Below are 24,000 nucleotides of genomic sequence, written 5' to 3' on the forward strand. Positions count from 1 at the left end.
GTGTGTGTATATATATATATATATATATATATATATACACACACTAAAATTATATGTATACACATACAAGCAGACAAAATATCAAATCACATGCAGTAATTTCCTGAACTAGAAACATCAGGAGCTATAAATACTTGACATGTTTCTCATCACCTGTCCAGAATCTCTGACCAGTATCAACTGTTCTAGGTCATTGTTCCTACCTTGTGGGCAGAATTCTGACCCCACATTACTTTCCTTTACTTACTTTTATGTCTTCTTGGGGTGAGGAGACAGGCTTTGGGAGATGAAGTACTGGCAGTATGGAGGTGAGTGGGTGTTTTTGAAAAGATTTAGTGGCCATTAACTGCAGGCTCCATATTTGGTGGATTCCTTCCTCTTTTCCCTTCTCTTTAAATTTCCCACAAGGCAACTGCTCAAAAGGCATTTCTTTACCTCAAATTCCTCTAAGTCTCCATTCTTTAACTCTGAAGTTCTAATCTCTGATTACTACCATCTGTCATTTTCTTTTTCAAGATACTAAATATTGTCTTCTATTCCTGGTGACCCCAAGTCCTCCTCATTCTCCTAATCTCTGCCTCTTCTTCTCCATCATGACCACCACAGGCATCCTCATCATAAGAGGATCGTTTCCCACATGCTTGGTGGTCTACAAAATCCTTTATATGTATTATCTCTTTTAATCATTATAACCTTACGTATTGGATGCCACAGGTCCACGCTTCTCTAACTGTAAATTCAAAATCTAAAAAGCTCTGAAAATTAAAAACAATGTTTTTTACTAATCTGGCATCAAAACCTGACACAAACTGAGAAGAGGCTATTTGTAGTCCTTAATTATTCATTGAACATAAATAGTCATATTTTACTTTGGAAGTATTCATATATCTTATTATGGAATTGACTATACAAACTCACTGGCTATATACCTAAAATATGGTATGCGTACTGTAATGTCTTCCTAAAATCTGAAAAATTCTGAATTAAAAAACTTGTTCGAGCACAAAAGTTTGAAATAACAGACCGTGAATGAGTATTGCTGTCATCTCCACTCTACAGCTAAGGAAAGAGAGGCCGAAATAAATGGAGCGACCTTCCCAAAGTCACACACTAGTAAGTGACGTAACTCAGATTCCAAAGTCACTCTGGAACCTGATCTCTAGGTATGCAGCTTCTGATAAATGCTGTAGCCGTAAGTTTTCTGAACTCTGCCGTATGCATTTTACCTTCATATTTTCAACAATCTTTGTGTGATTTCTAGTTCTTAGTTTCAGGCTACTGAGAAATCCATGCACTTATATTGATCTGTTTCATAACGAATTTATGAAATCCAATTTCAGTTGGGTCATCCATGTAGCCCTTCCAGTTTTCTGTTTGTTATAAAGCTCTACCTACTCCCCGACCCCTCAGCCATTGTTCCTCAAGTTTCATACCTTCATGATAACCTTACCCTATCCCAACCCACTTGTAATTCTGTTTCTTTTCTCCATAACTCCATGACTAGTTCTCATTAATCCATCCTGGATTAATGAGATTTAAGGGAGTAATTTAGATTACTCCCTTACTTAGTAGCTATTAGTAGCTGCCCATTGGCTATAGGACTGAGTCTTAAATTCTCACAATAGCATTAATGACTCTTTCCATGATATGGACTTGGTCTATATGGCTAGTCTTGACTACTCAGTCTTTTTATTTGCTTTTTTCTTTTTAAGAGAGAGGAAGCGCATGATTTGAGGAGAGAGGCAGAGGGAATGAGAGAGAACATTCCAAGCAGGCTTCATGCTCAGTGAGGAGCCTGACTCAGAGCTCGATTCTACACCCTGGGATCATGACCTAAACCAAAATCAAGAATTGGGTGCTAAACTGGTTCAGCAACCCAGGCATCCCTTTAATTCCCTTTTGATATTCTAATTACATCAGACTGTTCAAGCCTCCCCAAATATTCAAATAGTTCTATATAGTAGTGCTTTTAATCACGTGGTAGTTCTTTGCTTGGAATGTTCTCATATACCTTATGTACTTAGTGGTAGCTTGCTCAGTTTTCAAAGCTCAATTCAAATGCTACATCGTTTAATGCATCTTGCTAATTTCACACAGCCCCTTCATTTCACTACAACCTCTCCAAAGCACTGTACCATTTTCTGTCACGCAAGGGAATTTGTTCACATTCAAGTGCAATATAGTGTTTTTCTTCCCTTTTTATTTGTGAGGCCTTTAAATTTTCACTTCTTAGTTTTCTTGACACTCAGCTGAATTAATGGCATATAAAAGATAGCTAATAATAATTGATTGAAATTAAAATACAGCATTCATGTGAATCATATCTGTTCAGATTTCATTACTTGTCCTCACATGCATCAGGGAATATTAAAATGTAGTTAGCAATTTAAACATGCCTCCTTTGAGTTGATGCAAAACAAACTTAAAATTTTTGTTTCTGTCATTATAACATTTTATCAGCAAGTAGAAGGATGCCTGATTTAGAGTCAATGCTCAATATATGGGTTAAGTAAATAGAAAAATGAGTAAGTTCATATTATCAAGTTGGGGTTTTAATCTTTAATTAATAAACCATTGTTTATCCAATTTAATTCCTACCCTGTGTGAATTAATGGCTAGTCTTATCTCTTTTATTATTGACTTAATTTTCATAGTAGTTTGGTCTTTCATGTTTGGGCTCACATTTTAGGATTATAATCTTTTTTTCAATCTATCTTTTTATTTCCTTATTATATACTTTGAGAGTAAAAGTTTGGGCATTTTTTTTTACTTGTCTGTTAAATACCAAATGTTCTTCTTGTTTGGGGGAATCCATTGATTTATTCAGGCAAGAAAATTCTCCCATTCTTTATATATTCATAATATATACTTTCCTGAGTAGTAATACTTTCATCCATTGTATTCTGTGTTCATTAGACAGTATTAATTTTTAGAGGATTTTGAATGGAGGATATTACTTTTAATACTCTAATGAAAGATTTGTATTCATATTTTATAAACAGTGTATACTGGTGTCCCTTTGGGGTGAAACATTTGTGCAAGGATCCTAGCTCAAGTTTGCTATTCATTTGCACATTTGCTGCTTTACACTCATATATTTGTTTTATTTTCTCTCTCGTTATTCCCCACCCCTCAAGGAAGACAGCAAACTGAGTTATGTCCAATAATTTTGTCATAAAACGCTGTTCCTCTGTTTGCATTGAATGGTTATCAACTCTCATGAATAGCACTGTGCCAGGGGACAGATACAATCATTCATGACTGACATTTTGCTCCAGACCTTGCTGCCTCCTCTGATTATTCTTCCTGTCAGATGCTTCCTAAGGACTTCTCATTTTTATTTTTTCCCATTGTTCTTCTGTGTTCAACCACATGAATGTTTTTCTCCTTCAAGAACCAAATGTAGCGTGAAAGACAATAGAAACCAGCCATCAACCACTAAGTAGGAAATCACCTTGAATATCATAGACTGGGAATTTTAATTGGGTTAGTGAGCCTTTCCTATAAAGAGAATGGTAAAGAGCTTGCAAGGATCATTGTGAGGATAACTTTGTCAGCTCCCTGGCCTATTCTTTATTATGGATAATTCTTACTCCTCTGTGTATCACCTACAACTTAGAATAATTGTAGTATGTCTCAGGAAAATTATATGAATGTAATAACTCACTGTTTGGAAAACATACATTTGGGTGAGTTTTTAAATGTTTATTACAGTAAGTTATGCAATTTAAACATATTAAAATTAGTTTTTACCTGTATCAGAGAATCTGAAATTGACTAGAAGTTTTATAGGGAAATTTTGAGCCAGTTTTCAGCTAGTACTAGTAATTCCATGCATATCTTAATTCACCAAGTTGAAATTAAATATGTATTAATTAATTAAAGAAATGCTTTTTTTAGTGCCTACCCAATGCCAAGCTCTGTTTTAGGCCTTAAGACACAGAGGTGAATAAGACGGAGAAAGCTCATCCCCATGGACCTTAAATTATGGTGGGAAAGACTCGACAATGAACAAATATTGAAGTAATTAAAACATAAGATGGTATTGAAAAATGAGAAGTCAAAGTTACTATCAACGACAAAGTAGGGTGATACTACTGAGTGAGGAGAGAACCCACCCTGAAAGTCCTGTCCACTTCTCCAAGTTGATCCTGGAAGAAAAATATCCAATCACTAAATACAGCATTTCTGTAATTCCAGGAATTGGATTCCTGATACAGTTTTTTTCCTTTCTTCCTCCCCCAAACTCAAAATATTCTGGGTCTTTGCCAACAGTTTGAAAAGGAAATCAAAATATATTAGATGCTTTATAACAAAAACATTTTCAGAATATATTCTATATATTACATACTCACTTAGTATCAGTAATAAGGTGCTTTTGTTTCCTTTTCACACAAATATGTCTACATAGACACATGCATTCCATTTGTGGTTGTTCATTGAACACCTACTATAGGCAAAGCACTGTGCCAGGTACCGTTTATTGGATTTTGCCCAGCATTGAATTCCATGTATCTGACGGGAGAGACAGATATTTATCTGATCATCACACTTGTGACGATTTTATATATTTAAAAGTGTGGTAAGTGCTGTGAAGGAGGAGTGCGTAGAGCTCTCAGAGTCTGCGGCAGGGAGGTGTGATCCTAGTTGAGATCAATGAGGGCTGCAGGAGGAAGTGATGATTCCATTGAAACATGAGTGGGAATTAACTAGATTGAAAGAAGGAAAGAAAAAGAGCATTTCATATACATGTGTTGAAATGGGAAGGAGTGTGGGCCATTAGAAGACTGCTGAAGCGGAAGGAAGGAAGAGAAGCCTGGTGGGAAATCAGGTTGGGCAGGGCGCCTCTGAGCCACTTTAATGTTGACACTGAAAGTGTCTGCTAATCGAGCATAGCAGCCTCCTGATGTCATCATGTGAACACTGATTTTATGAGATCATTTGATAGGGCCAAATTTTATTTAACAGCATGTCAGCCATACAGCTTTTTTTTTTTTTTTAATTTTTTTTAACGTTTATTTATTTTTGAGACAGAGAGAGACAGAGCATGAATGGGGGAGGGTCAGAGAGAGGGAGACACAGAACTGAAACAGGCTCCAGGCTCTGAGCTCTCAGCACAGGGGCCCGATGCGGGGCTCGAACTCACGGACCGCGAGATCGTGACCTGAGCCGAAGTCGGCCGCTTATCCGACTGAGCCACCCAGGCGCCCCATACTGCTCATTGAATGTATGCACTGCTTCTCATAATCTTCTCTACCATCAGGATAGATGTGTCCATGTGACAGCTGGCCTACAAGATGGTGCACTAGCACTTCATATTTTCTTGGTTAAAGAAGTTGTTTTGTTTTGTTTTGAGAGAGAGAGAGAGAATGGAAGTGTGAGAGGGGCAGAGGGGTGGGGTAGGGGGAGAGAATCCTAAGCAGGCTCCACCCAGTGCAGAGCCCAACACAGGGCTCAATCTCACAACCCTGAGATCATGACCTGAACTGAAATCCGACTTGGATGTCTTAACCAGCTGAGCCAGCCACATGCCCCTGGTTAAGGAATATCTTAATGACCTATTCACTGGATGATAAAATGGTCATGGTTCAGATATGTTGTGGCACTCTTGATGTCTAAACCCAACGAACAGGGACAATTCATTTTAGGCCATTGTCGTAGAGAAATTCCTTAGCTCTGCTAACTATATCTGAAGACCTAAAGACAGTTGTTAGGTTTCACTTTATTGACTTTCAGCGATGAACGTGAAAGAAAGTGGCCTTGTGAACATGGAAAAAAATAATATTTGTGTGGAAAATGGAAAAACTCAAGTAAGAGTCATGCATGGGATTTTGTGATCATTCTGTAAACAAACAGGGGACAAACATGGCATGAGCTTCTCTAGATTGTGTAAACATGTGGCTCCCAGTCCCAAAGGAAGATCCTGGAAGAGCTTTCAGCAGCTGTGATATGGCAAAAATACATAGGAATGTAAATAAGGATATTTATATCAGACTTCTATGTTTTTACAAATGAAAAACTAATTTTCTGTGTTGTATACTGTAAATAACTTTATGATTGTAATTGGAAATCATGGAAAACAGAAGAATTGGTATGATAAAATGAAAGTGATCATAAGAAATTAATTATACAATTTCAGCTTCATTGCTCTCTATATTCGCATTAAACTGTTTACTTAAGTGGCACACATTGCTTGCCTAACATTTTAAAGAAATTTGTCAAGAAATGCATGTTTTGGATTTAAAGGAACAATATTCTAGCAAAAAAATGTAACAGTATTCTTTTTAAAATGGTTTCACCAAATGTACATTTAAAACCACATATGTCTACCCAGTGAGTATATTGATCTAATTCTCAATATTATCACCGCCCCCCAGCAGAAAACTTGCTCTAAACACAAAAGCCACTGACTAAAATTATGACCCCAAGTATAATGACTGTTTGTAAGATATTTCTGTGGAAGAGATTTTATGCAATTTAAAAATAGCCTACACATGATTTCATTCTATTTTTGAAAATTCAAAATAGCATTAACCTCTATATAGACTATAAACAATATGTTTGCAGTTGTAAGGAAATTTCCAGCATTTATTTTTAAATACTGAATATTTTAGAAAATATTTTCTATTTTATTTTACAGAACTATATATATTTATCTGCTTGATACAGGTATTATTCTAAGTTTCAACCATTCCTTTCCATCCCTTAAAAGATATTTTAAAACATTATAACTCTGGAAGGTTTTAATACCAGTAAAATCATCCATGTGGCTTCAAATTTTCAATGTTTTACTGTTGTCCAGAGGCAAAGGATGAAACTAGGCTGCTATGCCAGTGATTAGGGCCAGCCATGTATTAAATGATTTTTCTTTTATTGGTTAGGTTCAAAATGATTCCTATATGACTTTTCATCTTTTAACCTATCTTTTATGTGCTCAATCTTTTATGAGCATAATGCTTATTTAAACATGTTTAAATTTTTTTTGACTGATAAAATTAGAAAAAAAGTAGCAAAAAAAAAAAAAAAATCATGGATGTACCAGACACAAAAAGTTTAATTAGAGTATTTGGAAACTGTGCTTTGTTATCTTACAAATGAGTAAAGGTCAAATAGTTCTTACAGTTATTTTTTTTTTCTGGCCTCATAGATTTGATTCGATAAATTCTAGTTTCTCATGGGAATTATATAAAATTATATAAAATACTTAATATATATTATTATATGCAGATATAATTACATTTATGTATATATAGAGAGAGAGATTTTTAAAATTGCATTTATTAAACTGTATTAGAATAGTTTTAGAGTTATGGTAATTATTGCAAAGATAGTATAAAAAGTTCTTGTATACCCATACCCTAGTTTTTCCTATTACTAATATCTCATGCTAGTATGGCACATTTGTCACAATTAACTAACCAATGTCATATATTATTAGTAACTGAAGTTCACCCTTTATTCAGAATTCTTCAGTTTTCCCCTAATATCATTTTTCTGTTGCAGCAGTCATGCCTTCTTAGCCTCCTCTTGGCTATGATAGTTTCTCAGGCTTTCCTTGGTTTTCATGACCTTGATGATCTTGAGGATTATTGGTCAGGTATTTTATAAAATGTCCACCAATTAGTATTTAACCTGGTGTTTTTCTTATGATTAGGCTGGGCATAATGTGTTGTGATTAACATATTATTATATTAAAGGTATGTATTATCAAAAGGAAACATCACTGCGTTGTTAATTTTGATCACATGGCTTGAGGTAATGTTCGACAGCTTTGGCAGGTGAAATTTACTCTTTACCCCCTTTCATATGGTAAATTTGGAATTGCACTCTTGCAGCTCACATTAAAGAAGTGAGAAATTAGTGTACTCCTTCTTAAGGGTAGAATATCTACATTAATTATTTGCAATTTTTCACTATAGATTTGTCTAATTTATTCAACCATTTATTTATATCAGTATGGACTAATTGATATTTATTTTAGACTGTGGGTTATAATCCAGTACTGCTTTATTTTGTTCTCACGCTGTTCCAGCTTTGGGCATTGGGAACTCCTGTGTCCCTTTGACATGCTCCCATCATTGTGGGTATTCTGTTTTTGTTTTCCTTTTTTTGGTGGGGGTTGTGGGTGAGTATTTCTTTATTTCTGGTACTACAAGATGCCCCAGGCTCATGTTGTATATTTTCTGACCCAGTCCTATAATCACCAGTTTCTCCAAGGACACTTGGTGCCTTTTATTAAAGAAACTAGATCTGGACACTAGGCATGCTCCTTGCTAATGGGGTTTTGTTGCTTGTAGGATCTCTTAGCTGACAGAGCTAGGAGATATGTGTGTGTATACTAATCTGTACATATACACATATCTATAAATATTTCTATTTGTGACCATCTATATCTGTATGAATCTAAATACAAATTTATATTGTCTCCAATATAATCAATCACTACATCTTTATTCTAGCCTTCTCACTTAGCTTATATGTAGCCTCTCAGTCCATGAGAAACCTGACTCTCACCATCTTCTATACATTTAATTAATTGTTCAATTGTAGAATACATGTGTAGTAGCTTAGAATTGCTCACCCCTACTCCCACAGGAAACAACTAGAATATAGTGCTAATGTGCAGTTCTTTCGCATTAGTCATTGTCTCTCTTCATTTCCAAATTAACTTGGGTGAGCACCTTATTCCCCCATCCCTTCAGTGGGCTTTTTCCATCTACTTGTAATACATTTAGGTTGTTTTGTCACATTATGCATTCTTTCCTAGGATATTTCAACCTCTTACAGGATTTTTTAAATTACATACATTAAGGTTACTCTTTGTGCCATAAAGTTCCATGGGTTTTAACAAATGCTCAATGCTCATTTACCATTATACCATACAGAAAAATTTTTGCTCTAAATAATTCCCTGTGCTTCCCCTATTCAGTTCTCTCTACCACTGACTCACTGACAGCCACTGATCTGTTTGCCATCATTATAGATTTGGCTTTTCCAGAATGCCATGACAATTGTCTTCTACAGAAGCATTTTGGAGTGACTATAATGATTCTTTAAACATTAAAGGCATTATGAATATTGGGAAAAGGGAGTGTGTGTGGGTTTTTTTTTTTTTTTTTTTGCTAAAGAGTTCCATGACAGGAGGAAATGACAAGCACTTCCAAAGGACAAGAACACAATAATGTGCTTAAATCTTTGTAGTTGACACAAAAATGATATGTTGGCTTAGCTGTAGGTTCTAGGATCACCTTTCTTAATTTTTTGTCTTGTCTTGCTTTTGCTTTTTCTCTGTGACCCTCAGAGGCCTGAAAATTTTGTTCTATTTTTTTACATATTTAATGTTTCATTTAAGAAGACCCTGATAACAATATAATCATCATTTTTTGGTATGTAAACTACTTCTTATTTCTGGAAGTTTGTGACAGTTTCTCTTACATTTAGAGTTTAGAGGTTGCACAAGAATGTTTCGATCTTAAAATTTTGAGTTGTTCTTTAGCTCGGAAGTTTTCTTTTATTATTTTTTCTGATTATTGCTTCTCCTCAATTTATTTTTTCCTTTCTTTTTGGAACTCTTATATTCAAATATGGGTTTTCTAACTCTTTCACATCTCTTGTCTTTTCTTTCACTCATAATATTCAATTATTTACATTTTTGCTCAAAAAATAATGGTAAACATTATGATATCAATAATGAATGTAGCAGCTCTATTAAAATTACTTCTTTTTAATCCCCACAACAACCCGATGAGATAAACACATTTACTATGCATTTTATAGATGGAATAACTACTAGCACCAGGAAGAGCTGAGGTTTAAACCTAGGAGTCTGATTTCAAAGCCTGGAGACACATAAGTATTCCACATCCTGTATTTTGAGATAATTCCATTTCATATTTTGCATAACATATTTGGCTTCTAGAAATATTAACGCTCTGATTTAGTTTTAGCTTTTTCCTGAAATGACTTTTGAATATCCCCCAATCCTTCATGTTCTCAAATTACCCATTTCAATTACTTAATGAACTTCCTTAAGATTTTTGATAGTTTCTTGTTGTTAAGAATTTATTTTTTAAAGCAATTTTTAGTTTATAATACAATGGAGAGGATGGTACAGAGATTTCCCATATATACCCTGCTCCTACATATGTATAGTGTTCCCCATTATCATTATCACTCAACAGAATGGTACATTTTTGACCAAGTATAAACCTAGATTGACACATCATCATCATCCAAAGCCCATAGTTTACCCAGGGTTCACTTTTGATGTTGTACATTCTGTAGATTTGGACAAAAGTTATATAATGACAAGGAACATTTATAAAACAGAGTATTTTCACTGCCATAAAAATCTTCTGTGCTCTACCTATTCATTTCTCACTCTACTAGCTGCAGAAACACTGATTTTTTTATTATCTCCCTAATTTTGCCTTATCGAGAATACATATTGTTAGAATCATACAGTGTGGATTGGAGTCTTTGAAGACTGACTTCTTTTAATGGTAACTTGCGTTTAAGTTTCCTCCATGTCTTTTCATGTCTTTATACTCCCCTCACCCCATTTTTTACCACTGAATAATATTCCATTGTCTGGATGTACCAGAGTTTATCCATTTACCCACTGAAGGGCATCTTGATTTATTCCAAGTTTTGGCAATTAAATATCCATGGACAGATTTTTATGTGAACATAAATTTTCAACTTATTTTGTTAAATACTAAGGAACACAATTGCTGGATTATGAGAGCATGTTCAGTTTTGGAAGAAACTGCCAAACTGTCTTGCAAAGTAGCAGTATCATTTTGCATTCCCACAAGCAATGGATGAGAGTTCCTATTGCTCACATCCTTACCATCATTTGGTGTTGTCGTGTTGTGGATTTTGGCCATTCTAATAGATGCGTAGTAGTATCTCACTGTTGTGTTAATTTACATTTCTCTGATGACATATCATGTGGAACACCCCTTCATATACTTATTTGCCATCTGACTATCTTCTTTGGTGAACTATCAAGGTCTTTGCTATTTTTTAATTGAGTTCTTTATTGTTGAATTTAAGAGTTCTTTGTATAATTTGGATAACAATCCTTTATCAGAAGTATCTCCTGCAAATAATATTCTCCCAATGTGGGCTTGTCTTCTAATTCTCTTTTACAGAGCAGGTGTTTTGAGTTTTTTTTTTTTTTTAACGTTTTTTATTTATTTTTGGGACAGAGAGAGACAGAGCATGAACGGAGGAGGGGCAGAGAGAGAGGGAGACACAGAATCGGAAACAGGCTCCAGGCTCCGAGCCATCAGCCCAGAGCCTGACGCGGGGCTCGAACTCACGGACCGCGAGATCGTGACCTGGCTGAAGTCGGACGCTTAACCGACTGCGCCACCCAGGCGCCCCAAGTGGTGTTTTGAGTTTTAATGAAGTCCTGCTTATCAACTAACTACTCTCACGGATCTTGTCTTTGGTGTTGTATCTAAGAAGGTATCACCATACTCTAAACTCATCTAGGATTTTTCCTATGTTATCTTTGAGGAGATTTTTAGTTTTACATTTTACATATAGGTCTATTATCCATTTGGAATTAATTTTGGTGATGGGTGTAAGGTCTGTGTCTTGGTCCATTTGTTTTCATATAGATGTCCAATTTGTTCCAGCACCATTTGTTGAAGAGACTTTTTGCTCGATTGTGTTTCTTTGTCAAAGATCAGCTCACTCTGTGGAAATCTACTTTAGGAGTCTGTTCTGTCCTATTTATCTGTTTGTCTATTCTTTCATCAATACCATTTTGTCTTGATTACTATAACTTTATAGTAAGTCTTTAAGTCAGATAGCATCAATCTTCCAAGTTTGTTCTTCTTTAATATTGTGTTAGCTGTTCTAAGTCTTTTTATGAACTTTATAAATAGGTTTGTTAGTATCCACAAAATAACTTGCTGAGATTTTGATTGGGGTTGCATTGAATTTATAGGTCAAGTTGGAAGAAATGACATGTTGCCAATATTGAGTCTTCTTATCCATGAACATGGAATATATCTCAGTTTATTTAGTCCTTTGACTTCATTCATCAGAATTTTGTAGTTTTCCTCATATAGATCTTGTATGTATTTTGTTAGACGTGTTTGGGGGGAGTGGGGTGCAGTGCTAATGTAGATGGCATTGTGTTTTTAATTCAAATCCCACTTTGTAAGAAAGCAATAGACTTTTGTATGTTAACCTGATATCCTATAACTATGCTTTAATCATGTTTTTTTTCCAGGAAGTTTTTTGTTGTTTTTGCTTGTTTTTTTGATTGGTTCAAGTTTTTCACATAGACAATCATGTCATCTATGAACAAAAACAGTTTAATAACTTCCTTCCCAATCTGTATTATCTTTTATTGCCTTTTATTGCCTTATTGAACTGACACAGACTTAGAGTACAATGTTAAAAGGAATGGTAAGAGACAACATTCTTGCCTAAGATACAGGATCTTAAGTGGGAAAACTGAGTTTCTCACCATTAAGTATATTTCCTGTAGATTTTTTTGTAGGTATTCTTTATCAAGTTGAAGTTCCCCTATATTCCTAGTTTACTGAGATTTTTAACATAAATGGTTGCTGCATTTTTGATATAATAATGTGATTTTTATTTTTTGTCTATTCATGTGATGGATTATATTAATTTATTTTCAAATGTTGAACCAGCTTTGTATACCTGGGATAAATTATACTTGGTTATGGTATAAAATTCTTTTTATACTTTTGTGAGATTCAGTTTGCTAATATTTTGTTCTGGATTTTTGCATTCATGTTCACAAGAGATATTGGGCTATAGTTTTCTTTTCTTATAATGTCTTTGTCTGTTTTGCTATTAGGATAACCCTGTCCTCATAGGATGAATTAGAAACTATTCCCTTTGCTTCTTTTGAAAGAAAATGTAGATAATTCATATAATTTATTTCTCAAATATTTGGTAGATTTCACGAATGAAATCATTTGGGTTAGTCTTTCAGTTTTGGTAGGTTATTAATTATTGATTCAATTTCTTTCATAGCTACAGGCATTTTTAGATCATCTGTTTCTTCTTGTGTAAGTTTTGGCAGATTGTGTCTTTCAAAGAGTAGGTACATTTTATCTAGGTTGTGAAATTAGTGGGCAAAGAGTTACTCATAGCATTCCTTTATTATCTTTTTAATTGCCATAGCCTCTACAGTGATGTCTCCTCTTTCATTTCTGGTATTAGTATTTGTACACTCTCTTTTCTGTCTTACCATGGCTAAAGATTGATCAGTTTTTGGTTTTGTTTTTAAAACAAAGCTTTTGGTTTCACTGATTTTCTCTATTCATTTTCCATTTTCAATTTCAATGAATTCTGCTGAAGTTTTTTTTTTCTTCTCTGTTTTTTGGATTTAATTTCCTCTTCTTGCTCTAGGTTTCAAGATAGAAATTTCTAGACCTAGTCACAGCAATCAGACAAGAAAAAGAAAGAGACATCTATATAAAAAGTTAGGTTATTAGTTTTAGATCTCTCTTCTTTCCTAACACATGCATTTAATGCTACAAATTTCCATCTAAACACTGCTTTCACTGCATTGTACACATTTTGATGTTTTCATTTCATTTAGTTCAAAATATTTTTAAATTTCTCTTGACATTTCTTCTTTGACTCATGTGTCACTTAAAACTGTGTTGTTTAATCTCCATGTGTTTAAGGATTTTTTACTATCTCTCTGTTACTGATTTCTAGTTTAATGCCATTGTTGTATGAAAACATACTGTATGATTTCTTTTTGTCATCATTTTTCAATTTGATAGTTTTGTTTTATAGCCCACAACGTGATCTGTTTTGGCGACTGTTCCATGTAAGCTTGAGAGAAATCTGTGTTCTGCTGTTTTTGGATGAAGTAGTCTATAGATATCATGTGTGTCCAGCTGATTGATTCTGCTGTTGAGTTCATCTATGTCTCTACTGATTTTCTGCCTGTTGGGTCTGTCCATTTCTGAGAGAGGTGTTGGTCTCTGGCTATGAGAGTGGATTCATCTATTTCTCCTTGCAGTTCTATCAGTTTTTGCCTTGTGTAATTGGGATGCTCTACTGTTAAGGACTCACATGTTAAGAATTGTTATGTCTTCCTAAAAAATTTATTCCTTTATCATTGATAGTTTCTTTGTAAGAACACTTCTCCTTCTGCTTTTTAATTTAATTTTATTTTAGAGAGAGAGACAGAGAGAGGGAGAGAGTGGGGGGCAGGGGGGAGAGGGAGATTGAGAATCCCAACCAGGCTCCATACTCAGCACAGAGCCTGATGCGGGACTCAATCCACAACCTTGGAATCATGACCTGAGCTGAAATCAAGTGTCAGATGCTCAAATGACTGAGCCACCCAGGTGCCCTCCCTCTGCTCTTAAATATACCTCAATAGGGCCTTTGATATGATTTTTTAAATTTATTTTTAAAATTGTGGTAAAATACATAAAACACAAAATTTATCTTAACAGTTTTCAAGTGTACAATTCAGTGGTACTTAGTACATTCACATTATTGTGCAACCATCGCCATCATCCATCTAAGAATTCATGTTGAAAAACTGAAACTCTCTGCCTGTTAAAAAGAACCCCCTTTTCATCCTCCCCCAGCCCTTGGTAGCCACCGTTTTACTTTCTGTCTCTTTGGATTTGACTTCTTTAGATGCCTCATATAAGTGGAATCATACAGTATTTGTCCTTTTGTGATTGGCATATTTCACTTAGTATAATGTCTTCAAGGTTTATCCATGTTATAGGATGCGTAAGATGCCCTTCCTTTGTAGGGCAAATCATATTTCATTGTATGTGTTACTACATTTTATTTATCCATTCATCTGTTAATAGGCACTTGGGTTTCTTCCATATCTTGGTTATTGTGAATAATGCTGCTATGCACATGGATATACAAATATTTCTCTTCAAGACCTTGATTCCAAGATCTATACCTTTCAGTATATACCTAGAAGAGAAATTGCTGGATGATACTGTAGTTATATTTTTAGTCTTTGAGGAATTGCCTTACTGTAATTCATGGTGACTGCACCATTTTCACATTATCAACAACAGTTCACAAGGCTTTGTTTTTCCACATCCTTACCAACATTGGTTATTTTATTTATTTCTTATTCTTTTATTTAATAGTAGCCATTCTAATAGTGGTGAGGTCACCCTGATGTTATTTTGATTGCTCACTTTAATATCCAGCTAAGCTAATGAGTCCTCTTCAATGATGAATGAGTTTTCCTTGTACTCACTAGACCCATACCAGCTCATATAGAGAGACAACCCATTTTGGAAATTTCAATGTGAATAATGGTCCATAAAAACTCCCACAAGGTCTGTCCAATGTCCTCCTGGGTATGGGGAAGATACATCCAACTTCCACTGGCAGGTCACTTTTTCCCTGACACCACTGGTTGTCTATCCTCACGGTTATGCCTCTTCTTCAGGGAACCAGGGGAGTGATTAAGTCATGAATGTGTATTCAAGGTGTAATTTCCTCAAAATTTTTACAGGTTATACTTCTAAAATACTTACAGATTAAGCTTTTGTTTGTGATAATTTTTATTTCTTTTAAAGTGGCTTGAAACAACCACTATCATGCCCTTTATTTGACAGTGTTCTGGAAGTTCAAGGCAGTGTAAGAATAACATAAAAAGACAAAAGAACTGGGACGCCTGGGTGGCTCAGTCAGTTAAGCATCCAACTTTGGCTCAGGTCATAGTTCATGACTTCCAGCCCTGCATCAGGCTCTGTGCTGACAGATCAGAGCCTGGAGCCTGCTTTGGATTCTGTGCCTCCCTCTCTTTCTCTCTGCCCCTCCCCAACTCACACTCTGTCTCTCTCTTTCAAAAATGAATAAACATTAAAAAAAAATTTTAAAGACAGAAGAATAAATATTATCAAGGATCAAATAAAACCTATGTAAAAAGAAAATATGATTGATTACAAAATGCTAATACTGTATATTGAGAAATTAGTACAACTACTTAGAATCAGCACATTACCCAAGGACAGTATAGTTATATAAAAATAAATTCATAGGGGCACCTGGGTGGCTCAGTTGGTTGGGCAACCGGCTTCAGCTCAGGTCATTATCTCACAGTTTGTGAGTTCAGGCCCCGCGTCGGGCTCTGTGCTGACAGCTCGGAGCCTGGAGCCTGCAGCCTGCTTCAGATTCTGTGTCTCCCCCTCTCTCTGCCCCTCCCCTGCTCACTCTCTGTGTCTCTCTGTCTCTCCATGATAAATAGACCTTTAAAAAAAAATCATAGGTTAGCCAACTTTTAATTTATGTGTGCTATTGTTTTGAGTTTGCCCTTTCACTGTGTATTGTATCTATTTTAGTTATTTTTTTATCTTCATTTTTTGTCTCATTTCTTTTCCAGGCAACCAGTCTAATATATACGCTTGGCTAAATGGATTCTATAATATGTGTCCTATTTTTTTTTAGTATGTCCTAACTTTCATTCTGTTTATTACTCTTTCCCCTTCAATCTGTATCTTAAAGATCCATCTTTGTTTGGGTATATGCATCCAGTTAATTATCTCCTACTGCTGCAAAACACTCTGTGAGGTGTACTCATCATATTTTACCAATTCACCCTGCCATTACCTGATTTCCACAGTCTGAGCATCTCCTTATATGTCATTTGATATTTAAAGTTTCTTCTAATGTAAATTGTTTGTAAATATCTCTTAGATATTTTTTTTTCTGCTCTTTCATTTTTCCTGTTGACTTTTTGGAGCTATTTTTATGATTTAGTTTTAGTCTTTAACCTTTTTATATTTCTATTATCGTTCTTATGGTAAGTCTTACTGCTATTATTTCATTTCTCTTTAAGTTTTACATTTGATTTTTGTTTTTCGGATGGTTTTGGCCTTTGAGTGAAAAACACATACTTGTGTTTATTTACCCCCGTTAATTTCTTCCTCTTAACTAGATAAGCCCTTTATAATGCTCTCATGACAATGTTATCTCTGTCCTTTCCTTTCCTTTCTCTTATGCTCCTTTCCACTGTCACAAGAACTGAAAATGTTAGTAATTTCTATATTTTTGGCTCTGGAGTATTTGTGATGACTTTCTGTATTCTTTGGTCCCAACTTTTGTATTTTAAGACAACCCTTACTTTCTATATCTTTTGCGAGATTCCCTTGGATTTCCTTTCTTGTTTTAACATCTCCAGTATTTGTAATGTGTTTTTTTATGACCAATTTGAGTTCTTGTATATCTTATGGTAATTTTTTTATGCTTTCATATTTGACAGTTTGGCTGGATATAAAACTCAAGGTTCAAGATCATTTCATTCAGTTCCTGCAGTTATTAGTTTATTATCCTCTTGTATCCAACGTTACTATGAAGAAGTCTGATTTCCATATAATTATTGACCTTTTATTTTCTGGAAACTTTTTGCATTTTCTTCTTTCATATCCTTAAATTTTATCATAAGCACATAAGTGCATTTGTCTTCCTTTTCTATCTTGTTTGGCATTTCATGATCTCTTTCAGTCTTCTCTCACTTCTGAAGTATTATCTGTATTATTTTTATATGTTTCCATTTCTCCTCTTATTTCTTAATCTTTATAGAACTCCTTTTATATATATAGGGGCCTTTCTATTTTTATCTTTAAAATAGTCTTTAGATTTTTTAAAACAATTCCTACTCTTCATTTTGTTGCTGGCTTCTCTGAGTTTCAGAATTGAATCTTTCTACTCATTTATTAATTCTTCAGTTGTAACCATCTTGCTATTTTATACCTATTTGTTCTTTATGTACATATTATATTTTTCATATGCAATATTTCTAGTTACTTTTATTATTTCCAGTTTTATTTTATATTGCCATGTCTTCAGTTCTCTTCTTAGGTGTATGCATGAAGCCTTTTATTTTTATTTTTTTAATATATATTTTAAAGTCTTTACTTAAAATCTAGATAGTTCATATATAGTGTAATACTAGTTTCATGCATACAATATAGTGTACAATATAGTGATTGAACACTTCCATACAGTACCCAGTACTAAAACTCTGATTCCATCTGTTTTTAAAATTCTGCATTAGGTATTATATTGTTCAGCTTATCGTCATCTTTTAATATTTATTTGGCCTCTCGGAGACTAGTAACTGTGGCCTATGAACTCACGCATCTATAGTGATGTGAGTTGCTGTCTCTGGTAATTTATGAAAAGGAAGAAGGCCAGTCATTTGCTGTATTCCACTCACCATTGTAAAACACGTCGTCATATGTCTAAATAAACATTATAATAAGTAGGTAACTTATTTATTAAAAAGACTAAAATTTTAGTAAGTGGCAGAGTCCTGAACAAGTCAAGAAATATATGATATCTCAGGGTAAAACAATTCAATATTTCGGTTATTCATTAAATTACTCTACGATTCATTTTGGGAGAATGAATATATGAGAAAAACAAAAGCAAAAAATTGAGGATGAAAATGTGACCTATTATAATGTAACTTTAAGACTTAATAGACTCAAGTGTAGACATTTTACCTCCCTTTATGTGTTTACTCTCTTGTATTCATAATGTTTATACCTTAACTCTTTCCTTTACATACATTAAGAACCATATTAGACAGTGTTTTAATTTTTACTCAACCATCAAAAATTATCTATCTATCTATCTATCTATCTATCTATCTATGTACTGTTTAAGAAAAAGCCTGAAATCAATACAGCTTTTATTATATCATTAAAATATCACAAATAAGTCTGAAAAATCATCTGGCATCTTACTGTTTCTATAGCTGGACAACTTAGATCTTACTCATCAACCTGAGGAATTGTTCCTTTTTTAGAAACATAGATACCGTCCAAAATTTTTCTGATATCCTTGTTTTTAACTGTTGTTGCTTGCTGAATCAAAGAAACTGAGCTTGATGTAAGTTCAATGTCATTTCCTTCAAGAATTAACTCATCTTTCTGGCCTTGAGATACAGAACAAGCAACATCTGCATTCATCCAAACCCTGTGGATAAGAAAATTTATTGCATTTACTCATTTTTGCTGTGTGTGTGTGTGTGTGTGTGTGTGTGTGTGTGTATGTGTGTGTGTGTGTGTATGTGCGTGTGTTTGTCCCTACTAGATAGTATAAGATTCATTCTTTTATCATTTCTTTTATGCTTAAAGAAATTCCTTTAGCCATTCATTTAAGGGGTGTCTACTGGTGACAGATTTTTAGTTTTCCTTCATTTGAAAAAGTCTTGGGAAGAGGGGTCTTGGGGTCCCTGGGACCTGATGTGGGTGGAAGTCTAGACTCTCTGCCTAGCCTTTGCTGTTGGGTTTGGGGATAGAGTATACATTTTCTATGATGTCTGGCTGTTACAGAACAGTCATTATCAAAATGTTTTCTTTCTTGCTCGATTTTCTTTTTCCTGGCCCTCTGCCTAGAGAGAGTAGTCTATGCCTGTTGGATTTTCATGTTGCCAGATTCACATACTCATTTGGCAATATATGAGACAAAAAAAAAAAAAAAACTTAGGAAACTCACCATTTTATGATTCCTTGAGTCCTGAGGTTCCCAGGTAGTCTGTCTTCTCTCTACTTTTCAGAACTTTCTTATGTTTATATAAAACTATATGTAATGTTCAGGGTTTGAATTGTTATTATTAGGAGGAGGGATATGGAAAACAGATCTGTTCAAATCTTTACAGAAAAAGAAAATATGGTAACTAAGTAAGTATGACATTGATGGAGCAATTGAGAGATTAGAGACTGATACAGAAACTCCAGAAACAGATTCCAAATATGAAAAAGATGTCAGCTGATAGAAAGTTGTTGATCCATGGGTTTTGAAAAAATGGCTAATGTTTAGGGAAATTTTATATATTCACCTCAAACCTCTGAAACTAATATTCTAAATGGTATACCTTATTAATGTATATCTTGAAGGTACTCTATCATTTTAGTATTTCTTACTACTTTTCTTTTCATAGCACAAAAGGGAAATGCTGACATAAAATATGTGGTCAAATGCATTGCCATAATAAATATGCAATATGTAAGATAAAGAGTCAATATGTGCAATACATGGAATATCGGTTCAAAGTTGAGTAAAAGGCTAAATAAGAAGAAGAGAGTATTCCTTTGATTTCTATAATTTGATCATTGTTGTATTAATGTCTATTTTTACTATTATTAGCGTGGCCAATCATTTGTAATGTTTATTGCCTTGGGTTCTTGAATTGAACATCCTCATGAATGAATGTAATAGATAAATCTTTGGCCAGTGGCAAAGTCATGAGTTGAAAGCCAGAGGTTTTTCATTTCTTAATTTAGAAACAATTAAAATAAGAATATTAACTAAATAAATAAAGCAACAATGTGTGTGGAACAAAAATTAAATTGATATTTAACTTCTTTTTTAAAAAAGTACTCTGGGGTACCTGGGTGCCTCATTCGGGTAAGCATCCAATTTTGGCTCAGGTCATGATCTCACAGTTCGTGGGTTTGAGCCCCATGTCGAGCTCTGTGCTGACAGCTCAGAGCCTGGAGCCTGCTTCGGATTTTGTGTTTTTCTGTCTCTCTGCCCATCTCCCACTCATGATCTGTCTCTCAAAAATAAATGAACGTTAAAAATTTTTTAGAAAATAGTCTGGTATATATTGATATGTATCAGAAAATAAATATATTAAATAAATAAAATTTATATTTATATTGCCCTTTTATAGTAAGTTATTTTTATGACTCTCTCATAATAGATCTTTACCTCCACAGGTTAGACTGTCTTTATTTTTCCACCTTTTTATTCCTGATATCTAACATTACAGTATATGTGAACATCGAATGTTTGCTGAATAAATGAATAAATGGACATATAGGTCAATAAGTAAATCTCTATTTTACATTTTGATGAATAATTTTGATAATTATGTGGATAAGATTTGATATGTTATATTTAAAGTGAAATAATAGTAAATATATTAGAATGATATTCTCCAGTAACCTGCCATTAGATTGATCCATGGTTGGTTTTCAAAAGAATTCACCCTCATTTTCATTTCTTCCTACATAAAATGCTAATGGATATATTATTCAAATATACTTTTTTATTAGAAGGTCAGTTGTAAGATTTAAGAAATGGTTTTTATGTTATTGATTAAAGTGATCACACAATCTTCTGTGATGGTATTTGTGGAAAACCCTTTGGGGGCTTGTCGTAGTTAATGAGTAGCGCTGGAAACTTCAGAAGTTGATTAATAGGAAATATTAGCAAAGTGAATTGAGTTTGTAAATTAAGACAGACTTTATCAATATCTATGGCTGTTATGTTGCTATGTGTCAGACAGTCCCCCTCTACTTTAATCTTTAATTTAACTAATCATTCCTTTGATTCCACATCACCAACACATCGTTGACATTCAAAGATTAACTTTTAAAAAGACTTCTCTTCTTTAGTCATCAAAAAAGATATGAAATTCCATTAATTAGGTGTGAATTTCCCATCCCCTTCAAGGCAAAAGTTACATGAGTCTCTGGGTGTGAAGATTTGTCATCTTTTTGGGAAAAGATGTTCAAAGATCTATCTACACACCGTTAGTTGTTTTTGCAAGGTTAATTTTGTATTAACTGATACGTGGTTCCACTTTCTCTGTAATTCAACTGAGGAGGAACTGCTTGATTGTGTCTCCCTCAGCAGAACAAGGTGTCAGCCATATTTATCAACATTAGTGCCCTAAAAGCACAAACCTATGAAAATATAAGTCCTTTCGATCTTCTTTTTGCAAATATTTCTCTTTTTCTTTAGCCTATATTAAAAAAAAACCTGTATATTATGTATTTCATAGCTGTTTGCTACGAATCTGTTGGAACAGCTTGCTTGATTTTCTGATTGCCATTCCCCTCAATACATCTTTCTGTTGAGATAGTAATTATTTGGGGGTAACCATAAACATAATCATATATGGATGGATGAATGGATGGATGGATGGATGGATGTGTGTGTCTGTATATATATATATATATATGTGTAATGCTATATATAGTAAATGTATAGTTTATTTATTTCTCTTTCTTTGTTATGTGTCCATCATCATGATTTATGAAAACATCTAATTCTCAGGAGGAGCTAGGCCCAGAATAGCAAAGAACAATGAAACCAACCTTAAACATTCAGAGGAGATACTTATATAATTTTTTCAGAAAATTTATTTTTCCTTTGCAAGTAAAAACTGTGGTGTAGAGATAGTTGTACTTGATGCTCACATAGCAATCATATTATAATAGATTTTTTTAAGCCAAAATAACAAATAATAGTATTTTTGAAATCCTACGGATCTTAGAAATCATCACTTTGCCACCATGGCTCATTTCATAATTCCTTTGTCATATCATCAGGGATAATGATTTCTCCCACACGTTCTTCCTTTCATCTCTTTTTTCTCTTTGCGCATGTAAGTTATTTCAGCTCTTTGAAGGACGATGCAATCTAAATAATTACAGAATATGAATAGACGTTTAGGTGAGCATCCCAAGCTAAAATCCAGGGCTTCTGTAAAATGTTCAGATCCCATCAGATATCGAGAAGCTTGTGTGCATACAAAGGAGAGGCAGAATGGACTGAGTAGGATACTTTTAAATAATGGTGTCTCTGAAAACACCCAAACAGAGTTACCAGTACGTCTGCTAGGAAACACTATGGAAAGTGTCAGAGTTCCAGTGTCTGTTTTTCCACCAGTTTTCACTGATCAAATGCTTCCATTCTAAACGATTGGCTTTTTTCCTTCTTTTTCTCTGATGCAAACTTGTTCCCTTCAGACGGAGAAAGGACTGTCAAAAGTGTGGCAAGAAAGTGAGCGGAACTCCGGTGATCATTGGCAAAAGGCAGTCATCCTGCTGGGCAAGTTAAGGAATTTTGAAGTCATATTTCAAGGCATCCGAACAAGGGATCTGGGAGGAGGAGCCGCCATTGATGACATTGAATTTAAAAACTGCACGACTGGTGAGTTTCTGGAATTCGTTTCTATTTGGACCCACTTTCCTCGTCCGGCCATTTTATCTTCTCATTTATAAAATGTCCTGCTGTTTGTATATTTGGTGCATCCGTAAAAATCAATTGAAAGAGATAATCTCCTAATTGTCGAACTGACCTGTTAAGAGAGGATTGCTTCCCCATTCCGCAACTGCCCAAGCTCTTGATTCCTTTCTTCCTTTCAGACCATCCACTTTCCATCATGTAGAAGTGTTCCCTGTTGCATTTATTTTTCAACACGATTTAAAGCGCATGCCTAATATTTACATATATTTATCCAAATTAATTTGAAGTGAACCAGTAAAAACTTGTCAGATAGCTGTCACTTAGTGGATGCATGAGAAATGAATTCAACCAGGTGTAATTCAGGCAGATCTTGTGAGAGCAAGGCTTTGGATATTTAAAATGCTACTCTAGCAAGTGAACAGCAACTTGAAAAACTTGACTATCATTTATCACACTTCCAAATGTGAAGTATAACTATACTTAGATTTTCTTTACGGAACTACCCAGAAAATGTCAAAAATAATTATAAATTCACTTGCACAATTTCACAACTGGCAAAAAGTTCTTTCTGAGAAGGCACTATTCCATCTGATTTCCAAAATAGTGCCATGTAGTGCACCCCGCCAACAAATTCGACACCGATTCACTTCTAGGCGAGCTCCTGGGACTGAGAGCTAAACTTGAGTACTGTTTAATTTTATTATTGCTCTCACGTTAAAGTATCATGTCACCGAGGCAGGTCAAAAGTGTGATTCGGTATTTGGTGATGTTATAGCAGCTGCTCTTTTTATGAGCAGGGCTGTGTCAAAGATCCCAGGTGATCTAGGGAGCACAGAGCTCTGGGCATGCGCATCAAGAAGGGGATGGGATTTGGGCTCGGGGATGTTTGGAACAGGGTGCTGGACAACAGAGAATGAGGTTCTGCACATTTATTGTGAAAATGTATCTCAGAAGATATCTGCTTATTCTAGAAGAGTGTGCTTCCTCCCCTCTTTGCCAGTCACCTTC

General features: G+C 34.6%; 1 protein-coding gene across 1 annotated transcript in view; it reads left to right on the top strand.

The window, feature by feature from the left end:
* The window catches only part of MALRD1 (MAM and LDL receptor class A domain containing 1), a 788,164-nt gene that overhangs the window by 502,975 nt on the left and 261,189 nt on the right, over positions 1-24,000 (top strand). The window contains exon 30 of the mRNA XM_049626634.1: positions 22,773-22,956. Within this exon, the coding sequence (XP_049482591.1) occupies positions 22,773-22,956 (184 nt within the window). The remainder of the gene's footprint in view (positions 1-22,772; positions 22,957-24,000) is intronic.

The sequence above is a fragment of the Panthera uncia genome, chromosome B4, assembly GCF_023721935.1.
Source record: "Panthera uncia isolate 11264 chromosome B4, Puncia_PCG_1.0, whole genome shotgun sequence".
In the NCBI taxonomy this organism is placed as follows: Eukaryota; Metazoa; Chordata; class Mammalia; order Carnivora; family Felidae; genus Panthera; species Panthera uncia.